Source organism: Alexandromys fortis, unplaced genomic scaffold, assembly GCF_014885135.2.
Source record: "Alexandromys fortis isolate MF-2015 unplaced genomic scaffold, M_Fortis_MF-2015_v1.1 scaffold_32, whole genome shotgun sequence".
Classification (NCBI taxonomy): domain Eukaryota; kingdom Metazoa; phylum Chordata; class Mammalia; order Rodentia; family Cricetidae; genus Alexandromys; species Alexandromys fortis.
The window spans coordinates 5,685,462-5,708,364 of NW_026067938.1; the positions used below are offsets into that span (position 1 = coordinate 5,685,462).

Sequence of the window (22,903 nt, forward strand, 5' to 3'; positions counted from 1 at the left end):
AAACATTTCAGAAGGCACGAGGGAAAGACCCCAAAAGGCAAAACAGAAGTGCACTTTTTTTCCCTTTGGCTGAGCTCACTAAATAATATAAATTATGAATTAATGTAACGGAGCTGCTAACGGCATGGCGGTGAGGTTGCATAAGCTATCCGACTGGTGCTGCGCGGGGCAGTAAACGACCCGAAAATCAACCAGTAACTGAAAGCAGGTGTCTCGTGTCTCGCTGAGCAAAAGACGATGATTTACAGCGAACTCCTGGGTCTGCCGTCATTGAACAGCATTAATGCCCTGAGACCCAGCAGCAGATTAGAGCATGTTGCACACATGTTCTTTACTTACTTTGTGGTCCCAGCAGATTCCCAGATCGCCCCAGAACTAATTGGAAAATATACTTCTCTTCAGGTATGGCATATATCTGATATATGGAAAAAGAAGTATCATTTATAATTTCTGAAATTCATCTCTGAAATTATTAGTCTTGATGAGGCTCCAAAAACAAAACAAAACAGATTACGGCAAATTAAAACTCAGGGTAAGCACCAGGCATTTAGAGAAGTAAATTGCACGGAGCTGAGAGGAACATTGTGTTGGTGAGTTCCAGGGTCTGCCTTTTGTGAACAGCCTTTGATTGTGTGTGATGGCGATGTCTTATCTTTCTCATCTGATTCTCTGTAAATCATGATGATGTTGTCCTGGGAAGGCAGAGATTCATGCAGACTCTTGTACGTTTCCCACAGCCTTGCATCTGTCATCAGAGGCCAGGTCCTCACTGCTGACGGAACCCCGCTTATTGGCGTCAACGTCTCGTTTTTACATTACTCGGAATACGGATACACTATCACCCGCCAGGACGGAATGTGAGTCCGCCCGCCGCATCTCACGGTCTCTGTTTGAAGTACTTTGAGCAGAAGACTGGGCATTCATCCATCATCACCCATCATGTTTTATTGTCTTTTTTTTTTAAATAGGGAAGCAACAACTCTCAGGCAGAGATTGCAAGTCATGTACTCATATGCTATTAAAGATCATTCCAGTTTTTGAGGCATGATAGAGTATTGTGGTTTTTATCGGAGAATTTTTTTTGTCTTTGAAGATTCGTGTTGAAATATTTATTGGTCATGTCTCTTGGTGTCTGTAACCTAAGTTCAGATGGTTGCCAAGAATAGAGAGGAAGTTTAGAGAGATGCAAACAGATAAATGGGTGAGTGGAAAGGGGCTGGGTGAGTGCTGGCTATGGAATTCCTTTGGAGCATAGATTTGGAAATCGGGGGAAAAGGTTATTTTATGCATCTTATTAACTTGAGGAACGCATCAGCCATTGAATGGTGGCAGCTCACCAAGTCAGCCTTTGTACGGTGACGACTCACTACGTGCACCTTGTCTGTCCTAGGTTTGACTTGGTGGCAAATGGCGGCGCTTCTCTGACTCTGGTCTTTGAACGCTCTCCGTTCCTCACCCAGTACCACACTGTGTGGATTCCGTGGAATGTCTTTTATGTGATGGATACGCTCGTCATGAAGAAAGAAGAGAACGACATTCCCAGCTGTGACCTCAGTGGCTTTGTGAGGCCGAGTCCCATCATCGTGTCCTCACCTCTGTCCACTTTCTTCAGATCTTCTCCTGAAGACAGCCCCATCATCCCCGAGACACAGGTACAGCGTTGCAGCTGGCAGGATCTTGGCGTGGAAGCGTTTCTATCCACAGGGTGCCAAAGAATATTTTTTTAACAGTTGCAGGATTCTAGTGAGATCCTATTTCTGGAACGTGTGCTATGTGTGCTAGGGTAGAAAAATGTCTTAGAAAAGGTGACTTTTGACAGGAAACATTAGCTTTCTAAAGGTATTATCTAAAACTTTTAGTTGCCATGTTTTAAAGTCTAATAATTGATATTTCATAATGCCCCGATCCCATGGGAATAGAATATCTAACTTTTAAAGAAATAGTCATAATTAATACACATTTTATCTATTGAAATGTCTACAGATTGCTTCCTTAACTGTGTTTAGAAATAACTTTCAAATCTTAAAGGTAGGACATTAGGTACAACAGTAATTAGCCCTATGCTAAAATGCAAAGCACAACTATGTGGTTCAAGGCCAGGCCAGTGGTTCAGGACTGTAATTCCAGCCATTCAGGGGATGAAGTTAGGAGCATTTCAGGTTCAGGGCTTTCCTGGGTTGCAGAATTAATTCAAAGCCACCTTGGACAACGTAGCAAGACCCTGTCTCAAAATAAAAAGTAGATAGGGCTGGAAAGATGGCTCAGCTGCTAAAAGCACTTGCTGCACTCCCCGAGGACCAGAGTTCAGTTCCCAGCACCCACGACAGGCAGATCCCAGCCGCCTATTCAGCATCTCCAGGGAATCCATCTCCCCATTCTGCCTCCCCTGGCACCATCACGCACATGCTATATATGCACGTATGTAAAAATTTGAAAATGAATAATCTGAAATGCAACCAAAAGTATTAAAGACAGGCTGGGGACATTGCTCACTGGTAAACGACTTGCCTAGCATGTGTGATTCTAGGTCCAATCCTAAGTACTATATCAATAATAATAATAACTACATGACTAAAAATAGCATAATATTTAAAGTACACACATACGCAGCAAGTTTGTTACATTCATTCATCAGACATGTATGAAATACTTGTTCTATAGTACGAATACTTGTTCTATAGTATAAAATACTTGTTCTATAGCAACCATTGAAAATAGGAGCCAGTGGCATAGTGATCGACAAGAGTCCTGATGTATAGAAATTGGTGGTGTAGTTCAGTGGGTAGAGCTGGTGACCTGTGTGGTATTGATTCCCCAGGACCCACGTGGTAAACGGCAAGAACCAACTCCCTCAGAATGTCCTCTGACCTGCATGCCCACCTACCCAAAAAAAAATAATCATAACAGGAAAATGATTTCAACGAAGGAGGAAAGAGGTGAAAGAGAGACTTTGAATCCTTAGGCAGTATGGGACTGAGGGTCGGGCTACCTCACATCATGAAATACGTAACTGAGCAGAAACAGACATAGTGAATAGACTCTTGTCTACTGTATTTGCATGTCTGTCTGACCAGAGCTCAGCTTAACTGGGCTGAGGAGGGAGGGGGACTTGATTGGGGGAGGGGGAGGGAAATGGGAGGCGGTGGCAGAGAAGAGACAGAAACCTTAGATAGATAGATAGATAGATAGATAGATAGATAGATAGATAGATAGATAGATAGATAGATAAAACGTAGAAATAGTAGTTCAGGGAGTCAAGTGCAGGATGTGGCTTCTGACTGTTTAGCAGGGTCAAGGACGGGGCTTACAGATGTTGCAGCTGGCATAAGCAGACCTAGGGTTTATTTTCCCATTTTGGCAGAATTTGTATTTCCTAAGAATAAAATATGACATGGTAAGGTTAAATTACATAGGAGAAAGGAACACTTCTGTGAACTAAATTACAGATATTTGTTCCATGGAAGTAGGCTAATGATGACAGAGACGACAATCGGTTATTAAAATTAAGAATAACATGATATTTTGAATTAGGGGAGCAACTCCTAGGAGGCCACAGGAAGCAGTCATCAACTAATTCCCTTGCAAGTAAGAAAGACTATCAAAATATGGGAAATTGTTCTGAAAATAAATTAAGAGGAAATAATATATCATATTTTCTGAACCACTCAGGAGTCACAAAAATCTGTTTTCCAAACTAATGCGTCGACATTTCATCCTCTCACGGTAGAACGAGTTCCCTTTAGATCGTCCACACCTCATCCTGTCATGCTTTTCTTGGACGTAGGGGAGCTTTAAAAAGTTTCTCAGTGGATGGGCTGGAAGGATAAAAATACAAAATAACCTCGGAAGGTTCAGTGTGTTCATAAGCTGTTTTCCTTAATACAACTCTACGGCTGAATTCTGACTGGATAGTTAGTGCATGGATAACATGCTTAGTGAAGACTCCAGCGTGTGACACCCACACGTTAGGGTTGTGCAGACCCCAGCCTGTGACACCCACACATTTGGATTATGCAGACCCCAGCCTGTGACACCCACACGTTAGGGTTGTGCAGACCCCAGCCTATGACACCCACAAGTTTGGATTATGCAGACCCCAGCGTGTGACACCAACATGTTAGGGTTGTGCCTTCATAATCTGCTGTCCCGCATCCTGTCCGTCTTCACGCCAGCTGTTTCACAGACCACAGTGGAAGTTGGTTTAGTCCATTCCTTTGTGCCGACTTCCAGCTGTGTTTGGTTATACAGATTGATAGCCATGTCCATAATATCTGGAGCTTTACTTCAGAGATTAAAATTGGGCGGTGGCAAACCTGTGTCCGCCATTCCTAATTGTACTGCCTGAGAGATGAAGTAAGCACTGAGCCACTACTCCAAGGTTCTTATCTCAGGAAAGGCAGTCCTTGCTGACTGAATAACTGGTGTACGTTGTGATGTATTCTAATGTTTAGGAATACCATGGTAGAGGGGCCGAAGAGATGGCTCTGCAGTTAAGAGCACTGCCTGCTCTTCCAAAGGTCCTGAGTTCAATTCCCAGCAACCACATGGTGGCTCACAACCATCTGTAATGAGATCTGGTGCCCTCTTGAGGAAGGGACCTGGTCAGTCATCCTCATCAACTTAGACCATGAAACCCAATATGGACAAGTTCAACAGAACCACCATATACGGGCTGCCCACGCATGCTTCAACATTGCCTGGGCATGAATTTCATTTCATTCATGGTTGAGGAAGTGGTCGATTTCAGACATAGGTGTTTTTTAAATTTTATTTATTAGGATTTCATATGTAAATACCCTCTTACATGATTTCCACCACTTGCTCTAAGCTGAATGAGTCTATTTGACATTGCTCATGTGTGTATATGTTTATGGCTGATTGCTTGGAATTGGATAACTAACCTGGAAAGACTGAGTCTCCCCCTGGGCAGCCATTAATTACCTATAGCTCTTCAATTAGGGCTGGGACCATGTGAGATTTACCCCATCCACCTGAGCATGTCAGTTGGTGGTATCATTTTTCAGGTCTTGTTTAGGCAACTATATTGTTGAGATTTCATGGGTGCAGTTTCCATGACATGTGCGTGCACGCGCGCACACACACACACACACACACACACACACACACACACAAGCATGTCCTGGTCCTCGGGCTCTTACAATTTTTCTTAGTCATCTTCTGTGATGTTCCCCAAGCCTTACGTTGATTATTTGGCGTCGGGAATACCATAGTCAGTTGTCCTCTGCATTTGGACCAGTTGTGGATTTTTGTAATGATGTCTATCTGCTGAAGAATGAAGTGGTTTTGTAGTTGAGTATGTAATTACGAGAAGGCAGTGCCATTCCATCACATCTCTACATGGGTATGGGATCGGCTGCACTTATTTAACCCAGGTGAGTCTGCCTTCCTTGGCGTTCCCGGCTTTCTAACCACGACCTAAGTAGGCTAATGAGGCCATAGGCTGAGGATCAGTCGCTAAGGGACCAGCTAATGACACATCCGTGTTCCGAGCTAACCACTGTACAAATGTCAGCTGTGACCTCGGAGTGACTGGAGTAGGGGGTGAATGAGTGAGGATCTCCTGTGACTGCCGTACCAACAGCTGTACGAAGAGTGTGATTAACTCGGGATAAATGACAACAAGCTTTTTGGAGGAGAACATTAGGTTGGCGGCAGAACTGTTCATAATCATTGGCTAAGATAACAGCTCAGATGTTATCTGTGAATCGTGACCCTGCTGTGTCTTATTTTCTGTGCTCTGCTGGGTTCTGCTCACTGTATCTTCTCAATTTGGGCACACATGATCCCAGTAACAAGCTTGTGCTTTTTTTTTTTTTTCAAACCTAGGTCCTACATGAAGAAACCACAATTCCAGGCACGGATTTGAAGCTTTCCTACCTGAGTTCCAGAGCCGCGGGGTACAAGTCAGTTCTTAAGATCACCATGACCCAGGCCGTCATACCATTTAACCTCATGAAGGTCCATCTGATGGTCGCTGTGGTTGGGAGACTGTTCCAGAAGTGGTTCCCTGCCTCGCCAAACTTGGCCTATACTTTTATCTGGGATAAGACTGACGCGTATAATCAGAAAGTCTACGGCCTGTCGGAAGCAGTTGGTAAGCTTAGCGGCTATGCCCTGTGCGTTGAAAAAGTGGCTTTGAGGTTAGAAGCTATAAAGAAGTCATCAGAAACCCATGGCAAACAAATGGATAAGCAGCTATGGTAGCGGCAGGTTCGTCTAGAGAAATACAGGTGGGGTGTTTCCTGATCCGCTCTGGAAAGGTATCCATAGGAAGGTATCCCATATGATGAGAAGAAAGACAGTCAGCATTTCTGACTGGAATCATCTGGGGAATTTCAGGTTACTGGATTCTTTCTTTCCCTGTGGCACCCTTCCCCATTTCTTCTTCTTCCTTCTTCCTTGACAGCTTGGTCTCGCTAGTTTTTAGCATCACGCTAATGTTTTCCGAATGTAGCAGTGGGTGGTTTCGGGCCTGATGATGGTTGGCAGTGTAGCAAACAAAATTTGGATCCAAGAATTGCCTCAGCTCCTCTGACCAGAGTGCCAGTGTCAGGGTGAACTGGAAACATCAAGTCACTGTTTCAGTGAATGGCCAGACGGTACCATCCAAACTCAACGTGTCTAGTACAGCATCAAGCTCAAGTCAGAACATCAACAACCTCAGGGAAACATGGCTTTTATACCTTCAATTTTACTTTAAAATACATTTTTATTCTCCAAAATTAATCTAATTTGTATTTGAATTGTTTCCCATCAATCCGATAGTTATTACTTTTCTCTTTTTTTTTTCTAAAATTTTAAATCCTTGGTTCATTTTAAATTCTTAAAAGTCTTTTCATTGTGAATTGGTATTAATTTACTATTAATTTTTGCTGCTTATGCCTGCTATGTATAAATACATAAATATTTTCCGTAATGAAAGTTCTTAGGCACAAAACATTTCTGGTTATTTATATAACAAATAATATTTTCAGTTGGTTTTATCTAATTGCAATTTCTGAAAACCTATTTTACAGAATTTTTAATTAGCTCCTTAATTTAGACCTAATATTGTCCTGGGAACCCCTTGTAAGAGTGAAAGGCGGGGGATTATATTCTATTAAATCAGTATAAAATAACATTTGGAGATGGTTGCTTTTATCTTTCATATGGCAAAATCTCCTTACATAAAAACAAACTCCTTGATAAATGAGTGGAGCTATAATCTCAGAACACAATTGTGAATTTCCCTCCAAATCTTAAGACCCCGCATCCTTTTCCTTTGCGGCTGAGGGGTGAGCTGTGAGCATCCTTTTCCCGTGCAGCTGAGTGGGTGTGGTTTGAAGACCGAGTCCTTTTCCCCTGCGACTGAGGGATGAGCTGTGGTTTGTTTTGCTTTCAGTGTCTGTTGGGTACGAATATGAGTCATGTTTGGACCTGACTCTATGGGAAAAGAGGACTGCCGTTTTGCAAGGCTACGAGCTGGACGCTTCCAACATGGGTGGCTGGACGCTAGATAAGCATCATGTGCTGGACGTTCAGAACGGTAAGCTCTCGCTTGCGGTCATCACTGCCCAGCCTCGCGCTGACTGCACGGCGCTGCCCTGCAACAGGTTCTTATCCCGTGAGCACTGCAGGAATGGAAGTAGTGGGAAACAAATGATAAAGGGATCATTTGAGGCCCGTGAAAGTCTTAGAATTACAATTCTCTTCCTGAATTTCCAAATGCGCCTATGTTCATTGACACAGTAATTTTCCCATGGGAGCAGAAATTGCTGACGCTGGTGAAATCGCGCTGTCTGTCTGCGTTTCTTCTGCGCAGATTCATCCGCAAGTGCCTGGTTCTCCACAGAAGTGTGTGTGCCTTGGGCTCTGGAAGGGGTTGCTAAATCTGGAGGCAAAGTGATTTATTTTAAAGAAAGATAAAAATCCTTGTGACTTTACCAGTAGATTTCCAGTGCATTCAAGTGTCCAGCTGAGCCTCCACCACCCCAGGTTCTTTTTAGTCTTTATTGAAGAAAAAGGCAAAAACAAATGAATTATCACTCAAAAAAATTGTAGCTTGATTTTGTGATGATTGGGGGAAATATAAATGAATAATTTGAGAGAGGAAAAACTAAAGTACTTCTTCTAGCAGACCTGACAATATGATAATAGATGTACTCCAGGGAAACACATTTTGGACGTCACACACCAAAAATCCATGCCCTGCAGAGTGTGAACCATCCCTTCCCATACATAAAAGCTCTGGCAGGAAGGAATTCTGCTGCCTCTACTCCGTGCCTGACATTCTGCTTGCATGCTTGTCCACATGTCAGAGCATCCGAAGGTGTTTTATCTAAAAGAACAGGGCTTTAAGGAAACCAATTCTAACCTGTCTTAAACCTTCTCATACTGAGAAGTCTCTACTTTCCTTCTATGAGTAGCGAGAGGAGATGTCCGTGCTTTCTGAGTAATTCTGACTTTTTTGGGAGAGTCGAAATGTTGAATTGAGACAATCACACCATTAACTCCTCACGATCGACCGTCAGGTCTGGAGTGACGAGTGAATGAGTCTTTGATGGTTGCTCTGACTTTAAAACTATGAGTGCTGGGAAGAAGGTATCAACTCTCTAAGTATACTGACTGCGAGGTAGTTTCCAAGTAGGTCTTTGAAACTGCTGATGCCTTATCTTGAGGAGACGGTGAAAAGTAGGGCGTAGATCACTCTGGAAGACAAACAGAATCCTCTTCATGTCTTTTCCTGGTTTTGCAGCAGTGTCTAGCTCTCTTCTTCCCCGTGTGTCCTGGCCATCGGTGTGCATTGCACAAGGTTGGAAACACAGTCCCTCTCAAGCACTACACAGAGCACACACGTTCTACACGTAGGCGTGTAGCTCAGCGGGAGCAGCACTTGCCTAGCCAGCACATAGCCCGGATAAACCAGGCTATGTGGCACACACCTGCAACTCTAGTTCCTGCGAAGAGGCGAAGGCAGGAAAGTCAGAGATTGCAGATCATCCTTGGCTACCTAGGCAGTTTGGAGCTATCTAGAAAACTTTAAAACTTAAAAAAAAAAAGAGAGAGGGAAGAAGAAGAAGGAACTCCCACCCGTCAAGAACACTCCATATGTCGTCTCGAAGCTTCCCTTGCCTTGAGTCATCGGTGTTATCTGAAGTGGTGGTAGCCTGTGATGTGAGTCACACCGAGCCGAATCGTGATCTTTCAGGCTGCAGAGGCACGTGCCAGCCATGCTTGCGGCTGGTCCTGATTCAGTTATTTAAAATCATATTCCACGCATTTTCCACATATTTCCGTATTCCCGCACGAGTCCCTCACAAACAAACCTGAGGGAACACTGTGCTAAGTATGTTGTAGTTATGATGAAAATACAGTATAAAATTCAGAGCCAGGTAACGACAGGATTTCTCCGAGGGACTAGAAATCAATAGGGAGAATATAGGCATCGAGCCCAACTCGCGTACTTCACCCCTGTTGGGATACTTGATTATAGCACTCGGAAAGATGAAGTATATGGATATTGTGTAGGGTCACATAATATAAACATATATATAAACACATATTCTAATCCCGGATAATATATAGGAGGTTTTTATTATAATACCAGATCAGGTTTTAAAGCTGAGCTGCCAAGAATTCTGTTTTTCAAAAAACGATTGTTACAAAATGTTGTTTGAAAATAGGAGGTGGCCTGAGTCCCATGGTGAACGGTTTGCAGTGTAAACTTGAATCCAAGAGCAGCTTGGCCAGCAGTGGCTTTCCCAAGTGACATGTGTCTGATTGAATAAACAAAGCGACTCGCAGCTGGGACAAGCGGGATGAGCAGTGGCTGTGGAAGACAAGAAGGCACAGATGGAGGTGGTGACGGCTGTTGGTTCAGGCATCCTTGAACATGGGGACAAATACTGTGATGCTGACCGCTCTGCTGCGTTGTCACGGAGGACACTCGTGAAGGGCCGGTCATTCTGTGTCATGCAGACATCAGATGCAGTAGAGCAGCGGAATGACTCATAGGGTTCTTCTGATAAAAATTGCAGCGCTCTCCCAGGAAATTATACGTCCATAATTGTCAAATAATGTAATCACAGAAAGGAAAAAAATCTTAGGTTATCATCCATGTCTTTGAATATTCAAGGCAAAAAGCGTTTCATCTCTTGTTATGATCCAGACTTATTTAAATTATTTTCTCTTAAATTTGAATAAACCTGTTTTATCATTCCTGATTTCTTGATGTAAATTCGCCGTGATTATTACATCACCCAAATAGCGAGGCATTTAAAAAAAGTAATCACAAAACGCACCTAAAATGTGCCGAGCTATAAGGGGAGTGCAATTATTCTGATCACTTCTTCGCTTTCAAATTATCCCAAAGTGGAGGAAAAATCACGTTTTCGAGTTTTCTGTCTGCACTTTCACAAGATTATTCTGCCAGTCTATCTGCTGAGAAGTACACTCATTAGCTCTGAGAACTACTCTGAAGCATAGAACGCCCAATAAATACAATAGATACAGCTCGAAAGCCGAAGTAGCAAGTGGTTTATACAGCTAATAACACATCAAGGTGTGTCCTAAAATATGCGTGGGAGGGGAAGAGCTGAGAAGCCAGTTAGTAACAGATGCCCGCCATTGATCTGCACAGGGTAGTAGCGAAGTGAAGCAAGATGAAGTCGCAAATCTTCATTCTCACTAAGAAAGTACTAAATACTCCTTTGGAATTTTTTTCTCACATTTTCAGTGATGGTCATTAAGGAGCTGGTTGGCATTTTTGTCTTTGTGAAATTATTGACACTTTCATGCCTTAGAGTTCAGTTTGAATAACAAGCTGGCCTTCGGCATCAGTTCATTGGGATTTGAGTTTTAAATAATTTTAGATAGATAGATAGATAGATAGATAGATAGATAGATAGATAGATAGATAGATAGATAGATATAGATAGATAGATAGATTTACATCAAATGAATGTTAGACTACCCTGTGTGTGTTTGTGTGCCATTATATGTGTGTGTGTGAGTGTGTGTGTGTGTTTACATCAGATGACTATGAAGCAAGACCCCTTGACAGTACAGCAGAGTTAAAAGTAGGCCTCTATAGGCCAGGGGTGTGGCTCAGTGATAGATTATATGTTTATCGTGAGACCTGTAAATAAATACTTTCTAACCTTATTTCCATAAAGTATTTTTAGCTTTTTTTTAAAACTCATGGCAAATTTATAAGAAACTCATATTCCAAGGGTGCAATTTTACTAATCAGGTTAATATGTAATATTTTCCACATTGATTAACAATGAGGCAAACTTTCTGTTTCCTAAGGAACGTTCCATAGAGCATGGTTCTCAAGCTTGGCTGCCCATTGAGATCACCTGGAGAGTTTTTAAAGATGAGAACACTAAGGCTGCACCCAGACCCATTAAATCAGACTCTCTTGGGGCAAGGCCCAGCCATCAGAAATTTTCTACAGTCCTCCAGACTACTCTAACGTGTAGCCACGATCAAGGCTCGCTGGTGTTGAGAACTTAGAGTTTTAATACCTTCTCTTAGTCCAGTGCTCCTCCCTCTAGTCTGTCTACTCATAACAGACAGTACTTCCTAAATAGAACCTGTGTGGCTTTTCATGTAATAGCTTCAAGTTTCCAGTTCTAGATCGGAAAGACACTGCACCATCGTGAGATTTCTCAAGGGCATGTTTGCCTTTCATCATTCGCTTACACCGTAAGAAAAATGCACTTTTCCTTCCAGGTATACTGTACAAAGGAAACGGGGAAAATCAGTTCATCTCCCAGCAGCCTCCAGTGGTCAGTAGCATCATGGGCAATGGTCGGAGGCGCAGCATCTCATGCCCAAGTTGCAATGGCCAAGCTGACGGGAACAAACTGCTGGCACCAGTGGCGCTAGCCTGCGGGATCGACGGCAGTCTTTATGTAGGGGATTTCAACTACGTCCGACGGATATTCCCTTCTGGGAACGTCACAAGCGTTTTAGAGCTAAGGTATGTCTTTCCTCTGTTGGGGGCGCCAATCAAAGACAAACGTATCCTTAAAAATTGAAGTTGGATGTGGTATGCTGAATCATTTATTTAAAGATACATCCCCACAATTTAAAACTTACCATAGGAAGGGTATACTTCTTAACTAGAGGTAGACGGTCAGCAGTCTGTAGTGTTTTTAATGTATAAAGTTGTCTGATGTGGAAAATATCTTACTCAGTCCAGCGATTTTCTTGTTCTGGGAACCGACGGGGAAAATGACAACTTTTTCTAATATCTTTAATTTTCCTTAGAATCAAAATGCAGCCCAGGAATTCATCTTTATTTCACAGTGGTTGAAACGGAGGCAGGAGATGTTTTCTCTGGAATCGAGATGCGGTAGTGAATAAGCAGGAATGTTGGGTGCAGAGTTGGGTCCGCCCAATCATTAGCTGTAATCTGAATAGTAAAAACAGCACGCCCTTGTCTTGCTTTGTCTGAAGTGTGATTATCAACCAATTCTGACAGCAGAGTTCATTGCCAGTGTTCTCTCAGCTTAAACTGCAATTTTCCTTACAAGTAATTAAAACCCCAATATTGATCTCGTTCTGTTTCAGAAGCCTTTTCTAACTCTGCTTCTTTTTTTTTTTTTTACCTTCCTTTTAACTGCTTCCACCAAGAAATAAAGATTTTAGACATAGGTAAGCATTCTGCTTAAAGGTTATTGCATATTTTTCCGATGTCCTTTTTTATGTCTCAATGTGACTCTTTGAAATTGTTTTTTAATAGCATCATCTTGAAAGGAAGCTCAGAATCACAGAACATCTCAGGAATTAAAACTGCTTAATTGGACAATTACATAACTCACTGCAAAATATATTGTGTGACAGGATTTTAGGGATATTTTCAAGTTGGTTTATAGGAAAAATCTTGTCACAAGGAATTCTAATGTGCAGTTACTGACTTACATAACCCAAGCCTTATGGAACAGAGCAAAGGTTCAACACAGTCAAGGTCAATGAGGTAGCATAGTTTGACCCCTCTCCAGGACAGATTATGTATTATTGGGCACAAAGCTAATTCAGTTTGAGAAACTCTTTAAGAAAAATAATCTGAAAACATTGTACAATGATAATTTTTTAATATTATCTGTCTGATCAATATAAGCATACTGCTCGAGACCCTGCGAACTAGGAAAGGTTCCCCCCTCTCTAGCACCCTACAGGCTTATCTCTGCCTGGGATTTCTAATATCCCGCACTGGAACAGCTGTCAGATCCAAGAAGTAGTATTTTTGTTGCCATGATTATGCGGAGAAAGACTTTCTTCAAAGTTCAAGATGAATATAGAATCCTGTCAGCCTGAAGGTTGCTCATATCCTGTTGATAAGTACACTTGCCTGAAGAAGTTACATACAATAAAATCCTTCTGAGAACAGGCTTCTCTGACAGCCCTTCTTTAATGACAGAGGAAAAAAAAAATAAGAAAGAGCTAGTGAAAAGCAAGACGGCTTAGACATGCCAGATCTAGCCTGGCCATCTAATGCGATGATATATGTAAAAGGTAGCATGTTATTTTATGTCCGAGATCTTAGATGCCTGAGTCAATATAGCTCACTGGAACTGTTGTAGAGATTGACAGCTAGCAAATGGTGGAGCCCTGCTAACAGACAGATAACTGTTGCAGATCAGAGTACCCAGACATGGTCCCAGGACCCTTCCCTGAGGTTCTGTATTGGCCTGATATTTTCAGCTAATGGCCCAGTCACATGCTAAGGTTGACACTAAATCTCCCCCAGAGCACACTGAGCGTACCGCTAGGAGCCCCAAGAATATCAACGCTTCTCTGCTTGTTTTCTTGGTAGTCATGGAGAAGGGAAGACAGACAGACAGGTCTGCACACCAGCCCCCGTGTGAAAATGCTGGAGGCGATACAGGAAAGCCGAGAAAGCCTACCTTTTAACAAGCTGCCCTATTACACGCCAGGCATTGTGCCAGACACTTCTTGTATGTTATTAGAGAGCCACACAGTAATCCCTCAGGTTCCACATGAGGTAATGCAAGCTGGAAGGTATTACATCCCAAGATACACAACTAAGAAACGTGAGGCAGAGATTTGAACCCCTCTCGTGTGCCTGTTCTTTCCTCTCTATCACACTCCTCATTCTTATGTGTTCTCCCGTGGCCAGGATTCTATAAGGAGACTTCCTAGAAATGCAATAATATAAAATAAAATAAAATAAAAATGCTTTAAAAAGTTTAGACTTACTTCACAGTCATTTTTGCAAGTTATTTACGATTATCCTCCCTGGGTAAAATATGTCTGGGTTTGGAGCTTGGCTGTTATGCATTCTGCCATAGAATATGAAGTCAATATAGCTAACTCCTGGCACTTGGCAGTGACACTTAATGGAACCGCTCTCCCTAGTCGTCTGTCGGCTTTCTCTGTGTGTCCTTCTGACTGCATTTGAGCTTCTCCCTTTCCTTTCTGTGGCACCCGGGAATGCCGTACTATTTGGGCTGTGTATATGTATTGATACTCGTGGGTGTTAACTCTAACAGTGTTTAAATGATTGGTCCCCCTGTGCCAGACACTTTGATGAATGGTAATCAAAGACTGAGCTCTTGGAAACTCACATAGAATGGCAAACCAGCCATTGGTGTAGCTGACTGGCATCTTCGGTGTTATTTTTGGGCACATTGTGTACATACCTGACCCATGAAGACGGTTCTTGGAGGAAAAGATAACTGGGAGATAACAGAATAGTAAGGAAGTTTCTAGAAAAGTATTGATATTTGAGCTAGATCTAAGAATAAAATCTGTTTATTTAAGGATATAAAAGGATGATGTTCGTAGGATGAAAAACCAATAGAGAGTAAATAAATATATGGGGGTCTAAGGTGAAGCAAGCAAGATATTCCAAGAGTAATCCTACCCACCCGAATAAAGTGGGGATTTGTGTGGGTAACAATGAGAGACACAGGTTGAAGCCCTTTATGGTCAACTTGCTTAGGGCTGCCTTGAGCTCCCTGAAAAAAAATTACTCAAAGAGTGAAGAGATATGTTAGGGTTATGAAAAAGTGGCATGTTCAATGTGGCCTTTTAGGAATATAATATACTTTATAAGATCACTTAGAAAGTTAATACACTAGACCATGAGAGCAAGCATACCTGGAAGAGGAGGCTCAACAGTGAGGAACTCAGCCGAGAAGAAGGCAGACAGTGGACAGAGCCTGTGGGTGTTAGAAGTTGGAGGCACATGCCTCTAATCCCAGCACCTGGGAGGTTGAAGCACCTGTATTGCTGCAAGTTTATATCACCCTGGCATACAGAGTGAGCAGAAAAACAAAAGGCAAAAATGTAGAAAATGCGCAAGGTGTTTGAGCCCCGTTCATCAAACAGATAACGACATCATTAGTGCCATTAATGATTTTGTGTGTTGAACAACCGTCTAAATCGGCCTGACAAAAATCAGCATACTTAAAAATTCATTGGCACATTCTCACTTAGCTTTAGACAAACTGAAATGCTTTCCCAGCCTAGTGGCACAGACCTGTAATCCTAGCTGCTCAGGAGACCAGTCAGGAACAGCTGAGTTCAAGGTCAGCCTGGGTCAGAGGGAGGCTCTCAGAATAAACAGCAATTAAAAGGCGGGCATGTAGCTCAGCAGTAGAGCACTGGGCCAGCCTGAGTAAGGCCCTTCTTTCAGCCGTCATTACAAGCAGAAAGATATTTTGTTTGGTATTGCATTATAGTCTACTTTTCTGCATCACAGAGCAGTTGTGAGCAAATCAGGAACAAGCAGCAGAAAGAAGGGAAGTCACAAAATGTGTCTAATTCTACATACAGGAGTGGCATTTGTCAGTTGGAGATGATTTAATATATATAGACTAGCTGCTTCTGGTCCTCTTCCTGTATTGCATACACCACAGACTGTCATTAATTATACCAATGGAAGCCATAATCAAAATATTGGTCAGGAATATTAAGAGACAGTCTTATTCTTTACAGATTCAAATAGGACACTATTATGGCAAGTTATTAAGTACTGCCAAAATATTCTGTAAAATAAAATCCCTTAGTTATACTTAGTTATACTTGGTCATCATTTAATTCTTTTAACTGGCAACACTAACATGATTATAAAATGGGTTTCTGTTTGATAGTCTAAATCTCCCCCTCTGATGTTTATTACTTTGCTAATAAAACCTTTCATAGATAGTAAATTTTAGCTCACCCTTGTTCAAATTCCTTAAATTCCAAACTAAAAACCTTAAATTAACTCATTAATACCAGCCAAGGGGCATTTAAGCGTATAGGACTAAAAAAAAAAAAAATCAACCTTGTGAATTTTATATTACCAATTAAAGGATCAAAGCAAATCTCTATCACAAATCTTGTGTTTGAATTAATTAAATTTTTGAAATAAAACTATCAAGACTTGAGTCAGCATTTCCTATTGATTTTATTAGACAGACCATCTCCCAGGTCTCTGTTTGCAATCATCGAAGCAGTCTTTTGGTTCCCATAAAATAGGCAGTTTTGCTTTTATACATAAAAGGAATTCGTTCTGCTTCTTCTAACTCTTTGTGTGCAAAGAGCTGAGGCACAGTTTCCAAGTGAAAAGATAAAAAGTGTTAATAGCGTGCATTTTCTGAGCTGTTCGCTGCAAGTGTCTCTCTCATCTAAGAAGGCTGAATTATGAGAAAATAAATGAGTGTAACCAGCCCGCACTTGCCCCTGGGTCTGTGTCCAATTGACAAGACTACAGGGAAGATGTCTTGATAACGGGCATCTAGGTCATCCTCCCTCAGTTTAGAATCGAGGCGCAGTAGACGGAAGGTGTTGACTTGAGCTTGCCTCCTTGCTTTTTGCAGCTGTTAGGCACGGCTGTCATTTTGAACCCGTCTGAAACAGCAAAATCCCAGACAGCCAATCGCACGGAAACGCTCAGTGTTTCTGTGTTGAACACAGATTTTCCCCCAAAACATGGCCTTTCTAAACCGCTATGCCCTGTGACCAACTGCAGCCCTGTTCCCGTCGCTGTGACCTCTGATTACAGATTACAGACTACACACTAGACGCTCTTCTCATCTGAGGCCCACTGCCCTTCTGAAGCAACACACCAGCCCCTCGATGACCTTTGGGACAATAGAAAGCAGGTTCTTGTGCACCCTGTCAGGGAACTCCTCAAACTTAAAATCAGATGATCTTGAGTCAAACTCCTGTTGTGTATGTGATTCAGAACTCCTCTGTCACGTGTCTGTCAAGTAAAACTTTCCACACTCACTTTTGTCATAGTGTTTTAGTTTGGTTTGGTTTGGGTTTTTTTTTGGGGGGGGGATTCTTTATTTAGTTTTATTTTTAGAATTTCCAGCATGAATGCTGTATTCTCATCATTTCTACTCTTTCCACTTTCCGGTCCTGTGCCCCCTCAAATTTAACTTCTTCATTATTGTGACATTTGTCTGTCTGCCTCTCTCTCTCTCTCTCTCTCTCTCTCTCTCTCTCTCTCTCTCTCTCTCGTGTGTGTGTGTGTGTGTGTGTGTGTGTGTGTGTGTGTGTGTGTGGTCTCCGCAGCTATTGGCTGCCTGTAACTCTTCATCTAGGACTTTGTAAAACTTCCCCCATCCATGTTGGCGTATCACCTGGTGGTATCATTTTTGTCCCATTTCAGCTCTGTAGAGATGTGTGCCACCTGTGTGAAGCCAGGGCCTAAGGAGTGGCTGTCAGTCAAGACTGCACCACCTCTCTTGGGCATGCGCACTTCCGCAAGGTCCTCTGGACAACAGGGTTGTAGGCACGATGAGACCTTCCCCTCCTTCGATGTTGTCAGCCTGTGCTGCTTGTTTGAAAGTGACTGTGTCTTCAGTCACTCGTGCAAACTGTAATCCTAGCATGGCAGAAGTAGAGGCAGGTGGTCAATGACTTTCAAACCAGGCTCCTTGTGAGTTCAAGCTCAGCCTTGGTCGTATGATGAGACCTTTGTCTCAAAAGAAAAAGGAAAAGGAAACACCTGTGTGTCAAGGAAGGCGGATGATGCTTTACCCAGCAGATCTAACACACACACACACAACCATCAAATTACTGCCCAACTAGCTATCACCATTGCCAATCAAAGCCCAGCTTAGTGGATTGGTCTGTGCATTAGTTTTGCACCAAGAAATCTCATGCCCCATGTCTAGAGAGTGGGCTGCCCCCACTCTAATAGCAAATCTAATGTCTCAGAATGAAGGATATGATGAAGAAGTATGTTAGTTCGTGTAACTTTCTTGTAATTACTCTCGAAACAACTCAGCGAACATCGTAGGATGAGCCTGGACTTTGTTCTAATAGCTTAGTAGATTACAAATTGCTGATATGGCAGCAGAAACAAGCAAATTTGAATCTATTCACATTCTGAGACTTTTTTCCCCCTAACATTTCTGAACATGAGTCAGACCTCCTAGCATATGATATATGTATATTAGGAAAGGCATATTGAAATTTCACGGTGGACAGAAAAATAGCAAATAGTAAGGCCAGCTGGTTCCTACTGAGTAGGTCTTAGAGACCAGGCTCTGTTCTAAAGATTGTACTCAATGGACAGCAAGACAGCTTAGTGGGTAAGGTACCTGCCACCAAACCTGACGGCGTGAGGTCAAGGCCTGGAACTCAATGAGGGAAAACCACGACTCTTCCGTGTTGCCCTTTGACCTCCACATGTGTTCTGTGGCTTGCACTTATGCACACACAGTAAATAAACATCATTTTTCCTAGGAGTATTTGTTCATTTTATGTGTGGGGGTGTTTTGAGTACGGGTACATCTGCATGCTACACGCCTGCAGTTCTTGTAGAGGGCAGAAGAAGGATATCAGCTCCCCTGGGACTGGAATTGAACATGGGTTCTCTGGTAAAACAACATCTCTCCAGCCCCAATAAATGTAATTTTTTTAAACAGCCAGAGAAATGGCTCGGCAGAGGACTCGATCTCGGTTCTCAACACCCACATGTCAGCTCTCCACCACCAGTAACTCCAGCTCCAGGGAATTTAACGCCCACTTGTGGTCTCTGCAGACACCTTTGCTCATGTACACACACTCACACAGAGATATACACACACAGTTAAAAACAATCCATCTTTTGAAATGTTTAGAGATACCCACGTATTAAGTCTTGTTATCCTCCCAGCATCCTGAGAAGAATCTGTTGTTGTTGCCGCCTTGTAGTTAAAGATTCTGAGTCACAGTTAGCTTGTACTTATTAAGTGATGAACCTGGGATTCAAACCCAGTCAGAGTAGTCCATACCTCATTCTTATAGGTGTACAAATAACAAGAGAAATTAATCATGGACAGCCAAAAAAAAAAAAAACTACACAGTTATCACATAGTCAGGGAAGTAGGAAAGACTAGAGCATCTCTCCATTGGCACATCTTTTGAATAAACCCAACGTGATGGACCTCAGACTTTGTGACTGATTGTGCACAGCTGAAAGGCCAGCTCTCGGGCTGTTGGTAGAGTTGTGGTCACAGCTGTGCCATTACTCCCGAATGAAAATGATGTCATCACATCTATCATGGTCAATAGGCCATTTGCTGCACATCAGACTTCTGAGATGCTCCTATTCTCTCACTTCCTTCTGAGTCCTTCGGAGAACCGTCTATCCTTATTATCTGCCTGTGTTTAAGGCCTCTTGGTCTAACCCGACTCTTCATGCTAAAAGATACCGAAGGCTGGAAGGAGACCTAAAGACCTGAGAGGTTAGGGCCTTAGTGTGGCTGTGGCCTCACAGCCCTAGTGCCCCCTGGCGCTCCAGAAGTCCCTGCTGTCTACATGATGGGCTCTGCTCCCCAATGTGAGAAACACGAGTAGAAACTCTAACACTGTAGCAAAGGCCCTCACATTAAAGGACACACGTTCACTGATTGCACAACACATGAGATTAGCGATGGGACTGTAGGACTGCTCACTAGGAAACCAAGACGACCTGGGTTCAGACCTCCGGCACCCATGTGAAAGCTGGACCTATTGGCACATGTCTGTTCCTCTAGCACTGGGGTCCAGAGGCAGGTGGATCCCCGGGCCCCTAGGGTGCGCTATTTTAGCTGACTTTAAAAACTCTGGATTCAGTGAGAGCCCCATCTCAAAAATTAAGCCCTAGAACAATAGAGGAAGACCCAACATCAACCTCTGTCCTGCACACACATATACCACACACTCACACACAAACAACTAAATAAAAATTTAAAAGAACATTAAATAGTTAGAATGGCTTCATTATAGCATAACATAATTATTATTATAAATTATTATTTCATTATCAAAATTAAAAGGTTTATATTAATCTTATACTGCATTTTTTTTTATTTTTGAGATTATGATATCATTGCATCATTTCCCTCCTCCTTTTCCACTTTTCCCATTCCTCCTCCGAATGTTTTATGAATTCTCCCCTTGCTCTCTTTCAAATCCATTGCATCTTTCTCTTTAATTGTTGTTGGTTGTAGTGGTGGTGGTGGTGGTGGTGGTGGTGGTGGTGGTGGTGTGTGTGTGTGTGTGTTTGTGTTTGTGCACACGTACTCTCTCTTCTCTGGGGAAAACTTATTTTTCCCTGATCTCAGGATTCTTATTTCTTGGGGTTCTTCGTGTAGAACTGGGGCTTCATGAACCATCCATCTTCTATGTCAGCATGGTGTATTCTTGTTCTGGTCATGTTTAGGCAGCCATGGTGGATAGACTTCACATATATAGCATCTCCGATGTTTCTAGGAGACACAATCTCACAGATGTTCACATACAAAATATATAAGTGTGTGACTTTTTCCGTATTGGACGGCCAAGAGATGGAAGGAATAAAGAAAAGGGGTGAGGTAGGGCGAGAGGGGAAGAGAACATGAAACCAAGCTTGTTCTCAAAAGCTATGTTATTTAATGGATCCCATCTTCGCTCTCCCCACTGAAACACCAAGTCACTCAGACTATTTCTGTCCTTTCCAGAGGACCATATTTGCACGTGATCCAAAAGTCACATTGCTAAGAAAGTAGTGTTCGGAGATTGCCTTCTGCATTTGGATGGATTATCTCATCTTATCCCTGTAGTTCTGAGCAGACAGCATACCCACACCATCTGCTTTTCTGGACTGTTCGATAGCAACTACGATGGGCATAAGGCTGCATTCTTGGTAGGGGGGAGGAAATTGTTTGTGAGGTTTGCAGGAAAGCAAAGCAATGTTAAGTCCATGGAGAATGTGCTGGAGGGGTCTTTCCCTAGAATAAACTTCATCTATCTGTCAGGGCACTTGCTTCCTTATTTGAGGCTAGAGCAAGGTTTGTTGGTTTTAATAATGCCTCTTGGTGGGGGCTGAAGAGATGGTTCCACAGTTAAGAACATTTGGTGCTCTTCCAGAGGACCAACGTTTGATTCTTAACTCCAGTTCCAGGGGATCTGATGCCCTCTTCTGGCCTCCATTGGCACCGGCACGCTCTTGGCACACACACACACACACACACACACACACACACACACACACACACTTGCAGGCAAAATATCCATACGCATAAAATGTAAAATCAAATAAAGAATTATGGCTAACTAGTAGTTGAGTCCTCACCACCAAACCAGAAAAAAAAGAAATACATCACAGACTTAAAATCATCTCATCTTGGAGACTCTTGCCACCTCAGATCACAGTCTCTTAAGTCATTATCACTTAGCCTGCTCTTTGTCCAGCCTCTGACAAAGGGGTCGCAGTTGATAAACACTTTCTCTTGGCATGTTTTATTTCGTTTTCATTCCCCTCTGCGCACAAGGGTGAGCTCCCTTCTAATATTTACACGTGAATCTTTTTACAGTAGCAACCCGGCTCACAGATACTACCTGGCTACGGATCCGGTCACAGGAGATTTGTACGTTTCCGATACCAACACACGCAGAATCTACCGTCCAAAGTCACTCACGGGCGCCAAAGACTTGACTAAAAACGCGGAAGTGGTTGCAGGGACCGGGGAACAGTGCCTTCCTTTCGACGAGGCCCGGTGTGGGGACGGAGGGAAGGCTGTGGAAGCAACGCTCATGAGTCCCAAAGGTACTGGCAATTATCAATCTAGGCTTTTCTTTCGACTATATGTTTTATGAAGGTAAAAAAAAATATATATCCACCTGGTTCCCGAGTCTATTGTTTTATCTCCAACTGTGTTCTGGAAAAACGCATCACATCTAGTGCCTCTAAAGCCATTTATCATGAAATTGTTCGAAACAAAGTTGTTGGGTTTTTTTTTACAGTAAATACAAGGTTCTTGACTTTTTAAGAACAAAACCCATCATACTATGGTTACTTTTTTTTCAACTTTTCCAAGACTGAAGCAACCACTCTGTATTATTCAGGTCACGTCCTATTAAACTTCAGATCCCTTCATTGTCCTGGAATTTCCTTGTCGTGAATGAGTCCCAGGCCTCTCTAAAAGCATCACTAAGCAACCCTATTAGCTCTCACCCACTTCAGGGCCGTTCAACTTTTGTCTCCATGCCATGGGAAAATCTGCTCCCTATGGGGAGTTTGGGGGGGGGGGGTTAACGGGCTAAAATTCTCTATGATGAAAGCTCTTCACGGGTCAAGATTGACTCCTTGCTCAAGCATCCTGCCGGCCATTACAATGGCTTGTGTTTGGAAACTTTTTTATTTTCATTACAGCTAGTGAGGATTATGTCAGGGGCTGGAGGAAAAAAAATATCTGCTGTTCTGAATTATTCATAATGGCAAAATTCATTGTAACAAGGTCAGCTAAACACTAACCTCAGCTCAGCTCTGCCTTTGTTGGAAGTGTGTCGGCGCTAACAGAACCCAAGCCTGTCTCTATAAATGAAGAGACTACGTTGGGACTGTAAATGTTATTTTGTATTTGGAGCATACAAGTACTGTGCCTATGAGGTTCATACCCTTGATAGAGATTCTTAGAGATTT

At 42.6% G+C, this 22,903-nt stretch overlaps 1 protein-coding gene across 3 annotated transcripts in view; it reads left to right on the forward strand.

Moving 5' to 3' along the window:
• Tenm3 (teneurin transmembrane protein 3) overlaps positions 1-22,903 on the forward strand; it is a 606,148-nt gene that overhangs the window by 538,685 nt on the left and 44,560 nt on the right. For all 3 annotated transcript variants that reach the window (XM_050147272.1, XM_050147274.1, XM_050147273.1), the window contains 6 exons: positions 738-857; positions 1,391-1,652; positions 5,848-6,115; positions 7,403-7,546; positions 11,737-11,986; positions 21,795-22,027. In XM_050147272.1, the coding sequence (XP_050003229.1) occupies positions 738-857; positions 1,391-1,652; positions 5,848-6,115; positions 7,403-7,546; positions 11,737-11,986; positions 21,795-22,027 (1,277 nt within the window). The remainder of the gene's footprint in view (positions 1-737; positions 858-1,390; positions 1,653-5,847; positions 6,116-7,402; positions 7,547-11,736; positions 11,987-21,794; positions 22,028-22,903) is intronic.